General features: G+C 42.8%; 1 protein-coding gene across 1 annotated transcript in view; it reads right to left on the reverse strand.

The window, feature by feature from the left end:
• Window positions 1–14,495, reverse strand: part of LOC138514504 (uncharacterized) — a 222,183-nt gene that overhangs the window by 37,956 nt on the left and 169,732 nt on the right. The window contains exon 8 of the mRNA XM_069629978.1: window positions 11,063–11,104. Coding sequence (XP_069486079.1) covers window positions 11,063–11,104 — 42 coding nt within the window. The remainder of the gene's footprint in view (window positions 1–11,062; window positions 11,105–14,495) is intronic.

Below are 14,495 nucleotides of genomic sequence, written 5' to 3' on the forward strand. Positions count from 1 at the left end.
CACTGATCAATAGAGAAGGCACTTATGTAATGTTATGCGATTTTGATTTTCCTGCAGGCTTAAAAGTATAACAGAAGGATTTCAAGATTGGTAATGATGATTTCGCCCACAATTCTGGTTTAAAATAAACACAGGGTGATTTATTGGTTTGTTTTTCAGACCCCTTGTGTTACGCTCACCTGGCTCCCACAGGGGCGTCGGTCAGACCCGGACAGCTGCGACCTCCTCCAACGTCAAGCGTAGTGCAGAGATGACAGATTGAACTGGACCCCCTAATCTCGTCTGCTTGACCCGTAGAAATATTCTCCTGCAAGTGGAGAAAGGGATTCAGCCACCCGTGGATTTTAGTAATGGCACCCCACTGTTCTCCCCACTAATCACCACCGATATTCACTTCCTGTAAGCTCACCTTAAGTTTGTAAATGATGAGCTCTCCATCCTGTGTGGAATGCAGGGGCGCGTAGATAGCAGTTACTTCACTGGTTTGAGGGCGTTGGAAGAGTTCCGGATGAATATTGACTCCGAGGTTTCAGGCGAGAACCCGTAAGTATAAAGTTCAAAGAGTTCAATATGTCCGATGTTCACTCTTGTACATTCCTTTCTTGTGTTGCAGCTGGGTACAAGGGAAGATTGTCTTGTGGCAGCTGATGGTGTTGAGGTAAGAGTCTGTATTACCCAACATTGTCAGGCAAAAGATGCGTGTGTTTAAATTGCTGGTTTCTCTCTCCTTACAGGTGCGGCGTAAGAAGTTGCGGTTTGTTACAGAATAATGCCTCCGGTTGTTAATCAGGTAAGTCTATGGTGGAGAGGTTGTATTTGTTGGCTCTCTCGGCTCACCTTATGTTTCTTTTGTCCCCTAGATGGTGGAATTTGGCGGAGAAAATGATGGAGGCTGCGCCGGATCGAAAAATGCTGTGAGGACTGGTGAGTATGGCGCGGCGCTGCAGCTGGCGATGTGACGCGTGTAGAATAATGTCCTTTTCAAGTTCGAAGACGCGATGGATCCGGAATTCAGGTAAGGATTGAAATAATATCTGTTTTCTAACCTTTCCTTCTTCTTTCTTCTATTGCTAGGAGCTCTGGATTCGAGACGGGCGTGGCTGAAGACTGGATGCTGACTGCAGGCACGGTGAGCGTTACGCTGCTGGATGCAGAATAACACGAACCATGTGCTGCTGTTCGGGCGTGGTTTAAATAGCCTCCAAAGTAGTTCCAGCTAAGAAGTCCCTAGAACCACACCGAGTAAAAAATAGTCCCTGTAGAAAAATAGTCCCATCCAGGCATCACGTTGGCTTGGATTCATTTGCTGCATGGTCTGCATGAGGTAAGTAAAGTCTATGAGCCTGGCGCCTATGGCGCCAGGACTGATTTCTATTATGAGCCTGGCGCCTAAGGCGCCAGGACTGAACCTAGACAGCCCCCAGCCGGGGCTGCTGGGGTTTTATTAAATACCTGGATGCCTGCTCCCGGGGCTGATGGGCTTGATCCAGATTCCCGGGGGTAGGCATCATGACAGCACTCCCCCCAAGGCCCCTCCTAAAGTTGCTCTTCCCCTTGGTCCTGGTTTGTCTGGGAAGTTCCGATGGAATTTCTTCACCAACCGAGGTGCATGAATGTGGTCACTAGGTTCCCATGACCTTTCTTGTGGTCCGTAACTCTTCCAGTCGATTAAATAAAAAAGTCTTGATTTAACCATCTTAGAGTCCAGGATATTCTTTACCTCGAATTCAGGTTCTCCATCTATTAGGATGGGGTCAGGTGGTTTGGTTAATCTTGTCCCAGGTTGAACTGATTTTAGAAGTGAAACATGAAAGACAGGATGAATCCTCAAATTAGAGGGTAATTCCAATTTGACGGCCACCGGGTTGATAATGGCCTTAATGGTGTAAGGTCCCAAATATCTAGGATTGAAAGTTCGGGTTCCCTTTAGAGGTATGTGTTTTGTAGCTAGCCAAACTTGATCTCCAATCTGGTATTGTGGAGTTTCACTTCTATGTCGATCAGCATTTTTCTTGTATTTCTCCTTTGCTTGTTTCAAGTGTTCTATTGCTTCCTTAAAGGCTTGTGTAATAGTAGAGTGCATATGAGTCACTGCAGGCATTTCTAAGTGTTGAGGCAAATTGAGTTCTGAGGTTCGAGGATGATGGCCATATATGGTATAAAAGGGGCATTGTCCAGTTCCTGAATGTACAGAGTTATTGTATGCGCATTCTGAAATCCATAAAATATCTTTCCAATTGCTTTCGGTTTGGTGTAGCATACAACATAGGTATTGTTAAAGAGTCTGGTTGGTTCTCTCCGTCTGACCATCAGTTTGTGGGTGGTGACTGGTTGGTAGCCTTTCGTCGATTTGCGCCAATCAACAGCATTTCTTCCAAAATTGCGAAATGAATTGACTACCTCGGTCAGAGACCAATACGGAAGGAAATCCATGGATTCGAACAATGTTTTCGAGAAATTCCTTGGCCAAAATCGAAGCGGAAGGTAATCCTTTTAAAGGAATAAAGTGGGCCATTTTGGAAAAAAGATCCACAATAACTAGAATGGTGTTAAATCCATTACACAGAGGTAGATCTGTAATGAAATCTAAAGACAAGGGGCCTCATTACAACTCAGGCGTTAAGGGTTAACGCCACCGTTAACCCTTAACGCCTGATTCTGATTTTAACGCCTGCTTTTAGCAGGCGTTAAAATCCATGGCGCTAACCTGCCATGGTGCTAATTACGCTGCCGTAATTTACGGCGGCGTAATTAGCCCCTTCCCCACTCCCATTATGCCCTATGGGGCAAAATTGGGAATGGGGAAAGGAAAATGGGAAATGGGGATTTACCGCCCCACTCACCTTGGAATGGGGCGGTAAATCCGCCATCCACCATGGTGTAAACGGAGTTTACACCATGGTGGTAAAGTTGGTGCACTTAGCACCAAGGTTGTAATGAGGCCCAAGGTGTGCCGTGGTGTAGGTGGAATATCCAAAGGTTGTAAAAGGCCAGCTGGTTTTTTCTTCTGACTTTTGTTTTGGGCGCAGATACCACAAGACATCACAAATAACTTTACGTCCTTTCGCCAGGTGGGCCACCAGAATTGTCTTTTAATTTTAGCTTCAGTTTTTGCAATACCTGGGTGTCCTTCCATAAGGGTGTCATGATAATTGGAGATGACTAGTTCTTGTAGTTCCTTGTGTGGAAGAAATAGACGTCCTTGATAGTAAGGCAGGTCATTGATGACTGAATAATCTTGGCCTTTCTTTACCCAGTCCTGCAGGGCTGCTGGATCGAAAAGTTGTTGGATTTTTAAATGAATGTCTTCTAGAGTCTGTAGAGTAGTTATGCCAAGAATTCTTTGTTCCGAAATTATAGGCACCGGTTCCGGGTTCGAATATACTTCTCCCATCCCTATTCGGGATAGGGCATCTGCCTTGCCGTTTTTACAACCTGGTCGATAAGTGATCACGAAATCGAATTCGGCAAAGAATAATGCTCACCGAAGTTGACGCGATGATTGGGCCTTGGCTGTTTTCAAATACTGCAGATTCCTGTGATCTGTGATTACAGTGATGGTATGCCTAGCACCGAGAAGATAATGCTGCCAAGCCTTGAAGGCAGACTTGATGGCCAATAACTCCTTATCAGTAACCGCATAGTTTAATTTGGGTGCTGAGAACTTTCTTGACCAGAATGCTACTGGATGAAGTTGACCGGTTTCGGGATCCTTCTGGGACAGGACAGCTCCCATGGCCAAACTGGATGCATCGGTTTCAACTACGTATGGAAGCTCAGGGCTTGGATGCTTCAAGACAGGTGCAGACGTGAATTTCGATTTTAGCTCTTGGAAGGCTCTTTCAGCCTCTTCAGTCCACAAAAAACGTTAGTTTTTTCGCAAAAGTGCTGTGATGAGGTGTACAATATGTGAGAATTCAGGAATAAATCTGCGATAGAAATTAGCAAATCCAAGCATGCTTTGTACCCCTTTAACAGAACTGGGTGATGGCCACTTGAGGATTGCATCCACCTTTCGAGAGTCCATTCAAACTCCTTTTGGAGTCAGGATAAATCCCAGGAATTCAACTTCTGTAGAATGAAAAACACATTTCTCCAATTTTGCGTATAATTTGTGCTGGTGTAGTTTCTCTAGGACTGCACGAACGTGCTTCACATGGTCTGATTCTGAGGAGAAGTACACTAGAATATCGTCTATGTATACGACAACACAGTCGTCAATGAGGTCACAAAGGACATCGTTCATAAAATACTGGAAGGCTGCTGGTGCATTGCACAACCTGAAGGGCATCACCTGGTATTCGAATAACCCGTACTTGGTGCGAAAGGCAGTCTTCCATTCATCGCTTTTCTTTACACGTACCAGATGATATGCCCCTCGGAGGTCTAACTTAGTGTAGATACAAGCATCCTTTACTTGGTCTAGTAATACGGGGATCAGAGGCAATGGGTATCACTTTTTTACTGTAATCTGATTTAATGCGGGGTAGTGTATGCACGTTCTAAGGTCACCTTCCTTTTTAGGCACGAAGAATAGAGCTGAGGATGCAGGAGATTTGGATGGACGAATGAAGCCATTAGCAAGGTATTGGTCCAAATATTGTCGTGGGTGAAGATTTTCGGGTTCCGTAATGGCGTAGATTCTACTGCATGGAGGTTGTGCACCGGGTACTAGGTCAATTTGACAATCGTATGATCTGTGAGGTGGTAAGGTATTTGCCTGTTCATTTTGAAAAACATCCTGAAATTCTTGATATTCCTGAGGTAACTGAACAACTGGATTAGTAACGGTGGCCACGATTTTGTTCAAGGTTTTTTTCCAGGTAGCAGGTGTGTGCACAATCTGGGAAGGTCACTCTCTTCTCTCGCCAATCAATACAAGGATTATGTGTTTCCAACCATGGCATTCCCAGAATTATTTGGAATTGCGGGGCCTTGATTAAATCAAACACAATAGTTTCTCGATGCCCATCTTGACCCAACAGTGTCAGCTCAGTAGTGGAATGAGTTACAGGCCCAGAGGCAATTTCAGTTCCATCAACTGTGGTGATGACATCCGAAGCGGTCTTTTTGCAAAGGGGTAGATTCATCCTTGAGGCCAATTCGTGGTCCATGTAGTTTCCTACGGCCCCGCTATCAATGTATGCCCTTACTGCGTGCATACGTGATGGCTGCCTTGGATCAATTAGGGCCATTGGTATAATTAGGTGGGAGGTCTGAGTGTCCTTCTTTAAGCTCGGTAAGCGGACCTCTACGCTTGTCGGGCGTGGTCGTTTCCCGAATAAGGCTCTATTTGACTTTTGTCAGCAACTCCTACTACTTTCTTGGGTGGTTTTCTAGGTCAATCGCATAGAAAATGTGCTGCGGTTCCACAGTACAGACACAATTGCATCTGCCGTCTCTTTTCTCTTTCCTTTTGAGTTAAGGGTCCTTTAACCCCCCCGATCTGCATAGGTTCTGATGCATCTGTTCCTTTGGGGATGACATTGGGTTTAATCCATACCCGACTCTCGAACTTAGCTCACTCAGCCTTTCTATTCTGAAGTCGGTGGTCTAACTGGACCACTAAGTCTATATATTCTGTGCAATCCTGAGGTGGGTTCACAACTTGAGCCAAAACATCTTTGAGTTCTCCCCGAAGCCCATGATGAAATAATGTAATTAGTTTCTCCTCAGGCCATCCGGTTTCCACCACCAACCTATTGAAGGTAGCGATATAGGTTAGCAGATCCTGAATACCCTGTCGAAGGGATAAAAGTTAGTTATCCAGGGCCTGTCCCTGTGAATGTCTGGCGAATAGTCTTTCCATGCTTCTTTGAAAACCCTGAAAATCCCGAAGAAGAGGATCATCCTGGTTGACTAGTGGAATTGACCAGTCAGCTGCGCTGCCACCAAGATATGATAGTACAAAGGCTACTTTGGCTTGGTCACTTGGAAAAGCTCCAGGTCTGCATAAAAAGTGCAAGCGGCATTGATTCATAAACACTGCAAACCTTTTTGGGTCCCCAGCAAAGCGTTCGGGTGGAGCTAAAGGAATAGCCCCTGGTAGGATTACTTGCACAGGATTGCTCGATGAAACAGGAGCTGGGTTTCCCCCGAGTCCAGGTAGGGTGTTTGCCCAGCTTGATTTTGCCGCAGTTGTCTAGCAATATCATCTGTGCGTTCCTTTGACACAATCAGTTCTCTCCTGAGGGCATTAGTCTCTTGGCGCGCAGAGTGCACTTCCGCCCTAAATTCCCCTAAAAATTGGGCTAGTTGGTCTGTTTCGGAGGTTTCCATAACGCCCGGGTAGGAATTTGTAGATAGGCTTTGTGTTCTGTTACGCTCACCTGGCTCCCACAGGGGCGTCGATCGGAGCCGGACAGCTGCGACCTCCTCCAAAGTGAAGCATAGTGCAGAGATGACAGATTGAACTGGACCGCCTAATCTCGTCTGCTTGACCCGTAGAAATATTCTCCTGCAAGTGGAGAAAGGGATTCAGCCACCCGTGGGTTTTAGTAATGGCACCCCACTGTTCTCCCCACTAATCACCACTGATATTGACTTCCTGTAAGCTCACCTTATGTTTGTAAATGATGAGCTCTACATCCCGTGTGGAATGCAGGGGCGCGTAGATACCAGTTACTTCACTGGTTTGAGGGCGTTGGAAGAGTTCCCGATGAATATTGACTCCGAGTTTCCAGGCGAGAACCCCTAAGTATAAAGTTCAAAGAGTTCAATATGTCCGATGTTCACTCCTGTACATTCCTTTCTTGTGTTGCAGCTGGGTCCAAGGGAAGATTGTCTTGTGGCAGCTGATGGTGTTGAGCTAAGAGTCTGTATTACCCAACACTGTCGGGCAAAAGATGCGTGTGTTTAAATTGCTGGTTTCTCTCTCCTTACAGGTGCGGCGTAAGAAGTTGCGGTTTGTTACAGAATAATGCCTCCGGGAGAGGTTGTATTTGTTGGCTCTCTCGGCTCACCTTACGTTTCTTTTGTCCCCTAGATGGTGGAATTTGGCGGAGAAAATGATGGAGGCTGTGCCGGATCGAAAAATGCTGTGAGGACTGGTGAGTATGGCACGGCGCTGCAGCTGGCGATGCGACACGTGTAGAATAATGTCCTTTTCAAATTCGAAGACGTGATAGATCCGGAATTCAGGTAAGGATTGAAATAATATCTGTTTTCTAACCTTTCCTTCTTCTTTCTTCTATTGCTAGGAGCTCTGGATTCGAGACGGGCATGGCTGAAGACTGGTTGCTGACTGCAGGCACGGTGAGCGTTACGCTGCTGGATGCAGAATAACACGAAGCATGTGCTGCTGTTCGGGCATGGTTTAAATAGCCTCCAAAGTAGTTCCAGGTAAGAAGTCCCTAGAACCACACCCGAGTAAAAAATACTCCCTGTAGAAAAATAGTGCCATCCAGGCCTCACGTTGGCTTGGATTCATTTGCAGCATGGTCTGCATGAGGTAAGTAAAGTCTATGAACCTGGCGCCTATGGCGCCAGGACTGATTTCTATTATGAGCCTGGTGCCTAAGGCACCAGGACTGAACCCAGACAGCCCCCAGCCGGGGCTGCTGGGGTTTTATTAAATACCTGGATGCCTGCTCCTGGGGCTGATGGGCTTGATCCGGATGCCCGGGGGTAGGCATCATGACACCTTGCTTTGGTCAATGTTGGGAAGTCAGACAGAAAAGCTTGAATGCTTTGGGGAATTTTGGATTTCAGACTCCCTTACTGAAAGTTCTGTGTTGGGGAAGCTGGATAAAAAGGTTGGACTGAGTCAAGAACAAAGACACCCCTCTTCCTTAAAGAAGTCGGGGTCAGCTGGACAACAAGGATTACCCAATTAAATTATGGGCTATAGTTTTCAGCGCACACTGGGAAGTGCGCTTTGTTAATTTCAAATTTTAACAAAATTCACCTGAAGTGTTCTGTTAATGGGGAATTCATTAAATTAATATGTTTCATACATAGGCTAAGGATCTACACAGTGTTGCCCTCCCCAACCCACTATAATGTGAAAGGATTCAAGGCAAGCAGACTCCCCCACCTTTTGGTTTCCCAGGGCTCAGATCTACTTACCTAGCAAACCTCTGTTTAAGGTTCAGGAAAGCCAGCTGCATCTCAGGACACTCTGGAAAAATAGGGCAGGGGTCTGGTCACTCTGCTCTCAAAGATGGCCTCCAGCTCTCCACCATAGCACCCAGTCAGCTTTGAGGCCTTCGTAGGGATAGACTGCTGCAGCCAGATGTACTCGCAGCAATCTCCTCTGGTGTCTCCTAACAGCTGTCAGATGGTAAGTTTCAACAGCCTTCCTGATGTCTTTCTCCTTTTTCTGTCTGTTCCTCTCTGTGTGTCCCCTGTCCTAGTGCAGTCCCCCTTATATAGCAGCGATGACACCATCAATTTTACAATCTTGGGGAAGTACCCTGACAATAATCTCAGCCACTAGGAGTGGAAAATTAACCTTCTCTCTCCTCCCAAACCCAGCCTTCAAGTCAGGATTGGTTTAGGGGTCTGGAGCAACATATGGCAATTCCCATTTGTCATCGTCCTTTGTTCTCCTTTCAACTTTTTTGGCAAAAACTAGTTATTTATCACAACCTTATAATTTTACAAGCAACTGCCAGACTAAACATATTTTCTGTTTTAGCTAATCATGGGGAATTAGATAAGCAAATCACCAAATCTGTATCATGTAGCATGGCCATGTTACACCTTTCTGCCATTTGCATAAAAGCACAACAGTTATGAATATGTAAGTTATTAAGCATATCCCTAATTTCAATTTCCACCCACTCACCAACTCTCACATTTGAACATGTTCAGATCAGCCAGAAACCTAGTTCAACTGGCCATTACAGTTCCCAGAGTCACAGATAGATACATTTTCTATCCCCAAAATCGCCTGGAAATTACATAAAGAGTGGTACATAGATGAAATCCATCTGCCTTATGATGGCTGAGAAAAAGGACTAAATGATAATAGTTCTTTTAAATCAATTGTGAATTTTCATGTGGGACAAATGGCCCTGACTCCTGCCTTCCGGCCATTTGTTTTCACTGGGTCAGCCTGCTCTTTTATCATTCTCCTTTGTGCTGGAGGCTTGCTCTTTGAAGTAGGGGCCCCCATTTTCACACACATTAGTCTTGCTCCAGCCAAGGGTGACTTTTCTTGAAGTCCATGCTTTCAGAGTAAGCACGTCTGGAGAACACTAAATTTCGACGCATTTAGTAGGAATGTATTTTTCTGTTTATAGGTTTTTATTAAAGTTTAATAAAAACAGATATTACAACCAGGACATTTTTATTGCGGTTGGTCATTAGATGGAAGATGTCACAACCAGGCTGGAAGTGGGAGATATCCTTGTGAAGTTTTGGTACCAGCCAGCAAAAGGGTCTGCCTTGGGCTGACATTTTCCATTAAGACAAAGTGGCTCTTCAAATGTCAGTGGAGTTTTGTGGGTGAAACAAAATATGCATTGCTTTTGGTCAACCCGCACATCATGTTTTGTTTTCCTGACATTTTTCTGTGAGCAGTGATATTTTTTTTCACTTTTACTTTTTTTTATCTGCACACACATGTTCAGGCTGTTTTTGTTTTCAATGTTTAAAAATCCTGTTTTCCATGTGACAGGGATCTTTGATTCCTCCTACATTTGTAAATTAAAATGCTGCTTATCCATTGGTAATGACAGTTAGGCCCCTTTCCACATGGCTCTTTAATTTTACTTGAAAACAAAAACAAAGGTCAAGCCGTTTTTGCTTCAGTGTTTAAAATCCTGCCATTCATGTGAAAGGGACTTCTGTTTGAGGCCTTTACATGCACCCCACAGTGTTAAGACACCAACACATTGTACCTCATGTTCATTGGGGGCTAACCTTAATGAAAGGCATAACATTCTTGTGTAAGGCTTTTAAATTTTCCATTAACGTCATGCCCCTTTTTAATTAATTTGTATGGCAAATAGGAAGGGCAGAAAGAAACTTGCCTTCCTCTCTGCCATACAGAGGCCCTAGCATTTTTATGATGGCGCAAACACTGGGGATCCCTATGGAGCATACCTGTATTATGCACCAGCATAAAGCAGACAGATTCCATAGTGATCCCTTGTACATGCTGCCTGCCCTGCTTGCAGGACAGGCAGCGTTTAATTGTAATTATAAACGCAGCCTACCATGCTTGCATGACAGACATTGTTAACTTACTTGCATAGCAGAGCATAAATATACAAGGCAAAAGCAAGCCTACATGCACTCCGACGTGCAAATGACCGAACCGTACCGTACCGTAATGGCTCCCTGCTACCAAATTACTCCCTAGAGCAAACTGAGCAAACTGAGCAAACTGAGCTCCAATAAGTGCAGCCATTTAAGCATTCGTGAGCACCACGCATGAGTTGATGCTGGGGCTGAAATATAACTGGCAGCTGCGAACAGCCTGCACCAAAAAGGGAAAAGCAGGAATAGAAATAATACGGCAGACACTTTCACAGTGGTATAGGATTACACTTGAAGGACAACAAAGAACAGCAAAGAAAAGAAGATTTCATGTTCAAGAAAAGAAGACTACAAGCGGATCTAACACTTGATGCCCTAATACAAACAGAGCACTATAAGCGAGATTGGTGATAAGTGCCTATCTCTCCTGTAATTCGCAAAGTAAAGCCCTCCTTGCACAAACGAGCATGTTAAAGAAGATACAATGATATTATGGTGAGTGATGACGTGTATCTACATCGGTTGCAAATCCCAACGCTCAATGGGATGTATGGTGTTTAATTTTCTATTTATGCTACTGTTGAAATCAGTAAAGAAGGATGCTACATAGTATGAAGCCTCCCCTCGGGTCCTCAAATGCCTTATCTAGTTATTTTCCCTATGTTCCGTACTTCCCGAGGAAAGTACATTAACAGAGCATATGGTATTATTTTGCATCACATTCAGTCATGATGTTATATTTTGATTTGCAAACCTCTTAGTACTCGAAATTCGCAGTGTTTCACAAACGAAAGACATAATTCCTTTAAATATAAGGCACAGTATTCTGGATGGTGAGCCACCCAGTGCCACTTACCTCCTGTATAGCTTGCACCCTGACTTGGTGTTGCTAAAAAATCTAAACAATGGAAAGAGGTGTGAATAGAGATTATTTATTTATTTGCATTGATTCATAAAAGAACCTTTACAAAATCATTCCTATAAAAAATGTTTTTCATATCATAAATTATAAATATCAATTTTATGTTTTCGCATCCCATCACAACACATCGACTTTAATTAAAAGTACACACACTATGTGTATAGAGTGAAAAATGTGATAAAATACATATATATCAATAATACATGTAAAACTGATTAATAAAATCTGAAATCTAAAATCTAACATATGATCTAACAAATCATCTATTACATATAGTTTTCATAGTTATTTGCTTTTCTCTGCTGGAATTTGCTCAAAAATTTCTTCTACATTTTCACTTTTCAAGGTGTTTAGAAGCTCTGATACAATTCCCCAGATTCTATACAATGCTATAAGTACAGGTTCTAGATCAGTATATAGACAGTAGCTCCAGAATTCCTCACTTTTTATAGCCTCATAGTTACCTACAAATTGACCTAGTATTGTCACATAGGCCGGGCCCATCTTTGGGCACAGCGTCAATACATGTCTGGGAGTTTCAATGTTTTCTTGTGATTTGCAAATACGACAGTCTCTGCAAAAGTGGGATATTGGAATGGGCACCATTCAGTGCTAACACCGGGAGTTGGTTCACTCGTAATTTCAGTATAAAATTACGGACAGCTGGACTAGGACATTTCAACAGGTAATGCTGGGTATTTATGTATTGATGGGCTATACCTAATACGTACTTGAAGTTATGGAATGACTGAAGGTGTGAGTAGTGTTTTACCGAATCCCGCTATTTCAATTTATTCTTAAATATGATTTTCAGCACCTCATACTTGGTACCACGTACAAAATCGGGGGACCATTCCATATCAAAGAAGCACTTCTCATTTAATTTCACAAAATTACTAAAGGATCTTGTATCGTAGTTCGCATCTATACATTGCAACAATCGGCATCTTGGTAAGCTTCTAAAATTAATATGAAGCAAACCCCTTTGTATAAGTGCCTGACTTTTAAGGGATACAAGTCCCAATTCTAAACATAAATAAGCCATTGGAGCGGAGCGAGGTAAACTCAGCAGCTTCCTTCAGAATAAACCCTCCACAACATTAAGCCAAGATAGATCTTTGATGGATAGTGCTTCTAGTCCATATAGGATAGCAGATGTAAAGCTTTGTTTATAGAGCTTGAGGATCCCTTCTATCGAATAGCCAGTTGCCTGATTCAACTTTGTTTATCAGACAAATCAATTGCCTGGCCTTACTTTTTTTTACTTTCTACGATAGCCCTATATGTCCCACCAGCCATCATCTCTATTCCCAGGTATTTGTAACAGTAGTATAATTTATAGTGCTTTAAAATATAGCGCTTTGAAGTATAGCGCTTCACTGAATGTGATAGCATTCTATTGCCAGCAATAATGTGGCAAAAACATATAGTCATTTTATGATGCCAACAGAACAGATGAATATATGGTTGAAGGCATGCAAGGTATGGAATTCGTATTGCAATAAATAAAAGCCCAATATAAAGCTACAGAGGGTAAACGTGCATTTGTTTTTCTCTTCCTTGAAATGCCTCATACACAGGAGACTACATTAGCTATCTAATTGACTGACTTAATTAACAAGTACTAATCACTAGTGCTAACTCATTAACATTATAATGTAATCTCTATGTGAAAACAAGGTGGAAGTACATGTTGTGAAGTTCGTTTTTCAAACGTGCGCTAGGATATTTTTTTCTTCTTCTTTCTGTTCACTGTGTTCGCAGCAAGCAGAATCTGCATGCCAGGAAATGATTTTAGTTACAGTTTCATACTGTAAAAATGGGCTATTGTATGGAAGGAAGGGTGATGCAGCCTTTTTAATTTGATTGGTGCAAAGTATCTGCAACGGCTCCACGTAGGAAAAGGGGAAGATACAGAGGTTTGCTGGGAAAAGAATGACAGATTTTTTGGCAGATCGCTTTTGCTGAGCTGCCGAGACAGAGAATCTGAGACTGGGCTGTGAGGCAGGCGTGCCCAGCCTCACTTAGCACCGGCTTAAGAATTCCATGATCTCGCTGTGCACTTCAAGCTTTCAAGATTACAAAGACAACCCTGGGCCCATTCTTCGGAGAAGAGTGAAGGGCGGTCGCGTGGGGGACAGATAATTGGTAAATATCCAAAGTGAATTGAGGGTTCTGTGTGCTGCTGTACGAATGACCTTCTAAAAATATCAGGCAGGCAGATTATAAAAAGGGAATCCCCTGTGTTTAATTGCCACGCTGTAATGTTGCAAAGTGAATGTTGTTCTGTCAAAATATTTTTTCTCTTCTTTTTGTTACAGACAATGCGGGAATACCAATGTACAAAAGGGTAAGAGGTTTACTTTGAAATGCAACTGATATACGCAGACCGTGTACAGTGTTTTTATTTTTGTCTTTTCTTGGTGCATTTAGAATAATATCTCGGGAAAGGGGGAAGATTTTTAGGTAATACATGTGTCATGTTTCCCATGTATATGGAATAGATAGAACTAGCAGTGATAAAGAGTTGTGTACGTGTGTTCCCCAGTGCATGGTGTCTGGGTGGAATCTAATACAAAATATAAATTACTCGGGGTCCATGAACCAGTAATAAATCTGTAATGAGGCATATGGAAGCATAGTTCACTGATGTATATAAATCAGTGATAACACCACAGGTTATTGAGAATGCTATATGTGAAATTGTGGTGTTTCTGAATGTAGGTTCAAGGCCCTCTATAAATCACAAGAACATTATAAGAGGAAGGTTTTGTGTATGCTGGGGCCATAAATAAAACAGACAAATCATGCTCACCACTAAAATACCAACAATAGTGTATACTACTAAATTATCCCATATAATGTAACAAGGAATGGTCACTGAAAGGAAATAAGGCCAAACCCAATCTAAATGCAAGCAGTAGTCATCACCAAATTACCATTATTTTTGGCAGTAAGAAATTACTGCCAGACCCCAAATCTACACAAAATATACTACATAACTTTTCACATATTCAACATTATGCGAATCCCATTGCACGTTTACCCTGGCAATCTTGTTTCCTGATATGGCCATAATTTTGGGCTTATTCATATTAATTCAGGCCCTTCAGAATTTTGCTATTGAATGTGCCAAAAAGTTCAGTCTCTAATTTCCTAATATGTCCTAATATGCAGATCTACACCTTTTTGACAGTGCTACCGTATATAGGTTGGGTAATTGACAAATAAGGCCATGCTCTGCAAAATCAGCATTGCAGTCAATGTGATTATCTGAAAGAATATCTCCAACTGACCTGTTCCAACTCAAATGGGTTCATTGTAATCATCTTTTTACACATCAAACACAAACCACATAGAAACAATT

The sequence above is a fragment of the Ambystoma mexicanum genome, chromosome 12 (genome assembly GCF_040938575.1).
Source record: "Ambystoma mexicanum isolate Mex_15411 chromosome 12, UKY_AmexF1_1, whole genome shotgun sequence".
Taxonomy (NCBI): domain Eukaryota; kingdom Metazoa; phylum Chordata; class Amphibia; order Caudata; family Ambystomatidae; genus Ambystoma; species Ambystoma mexicanum.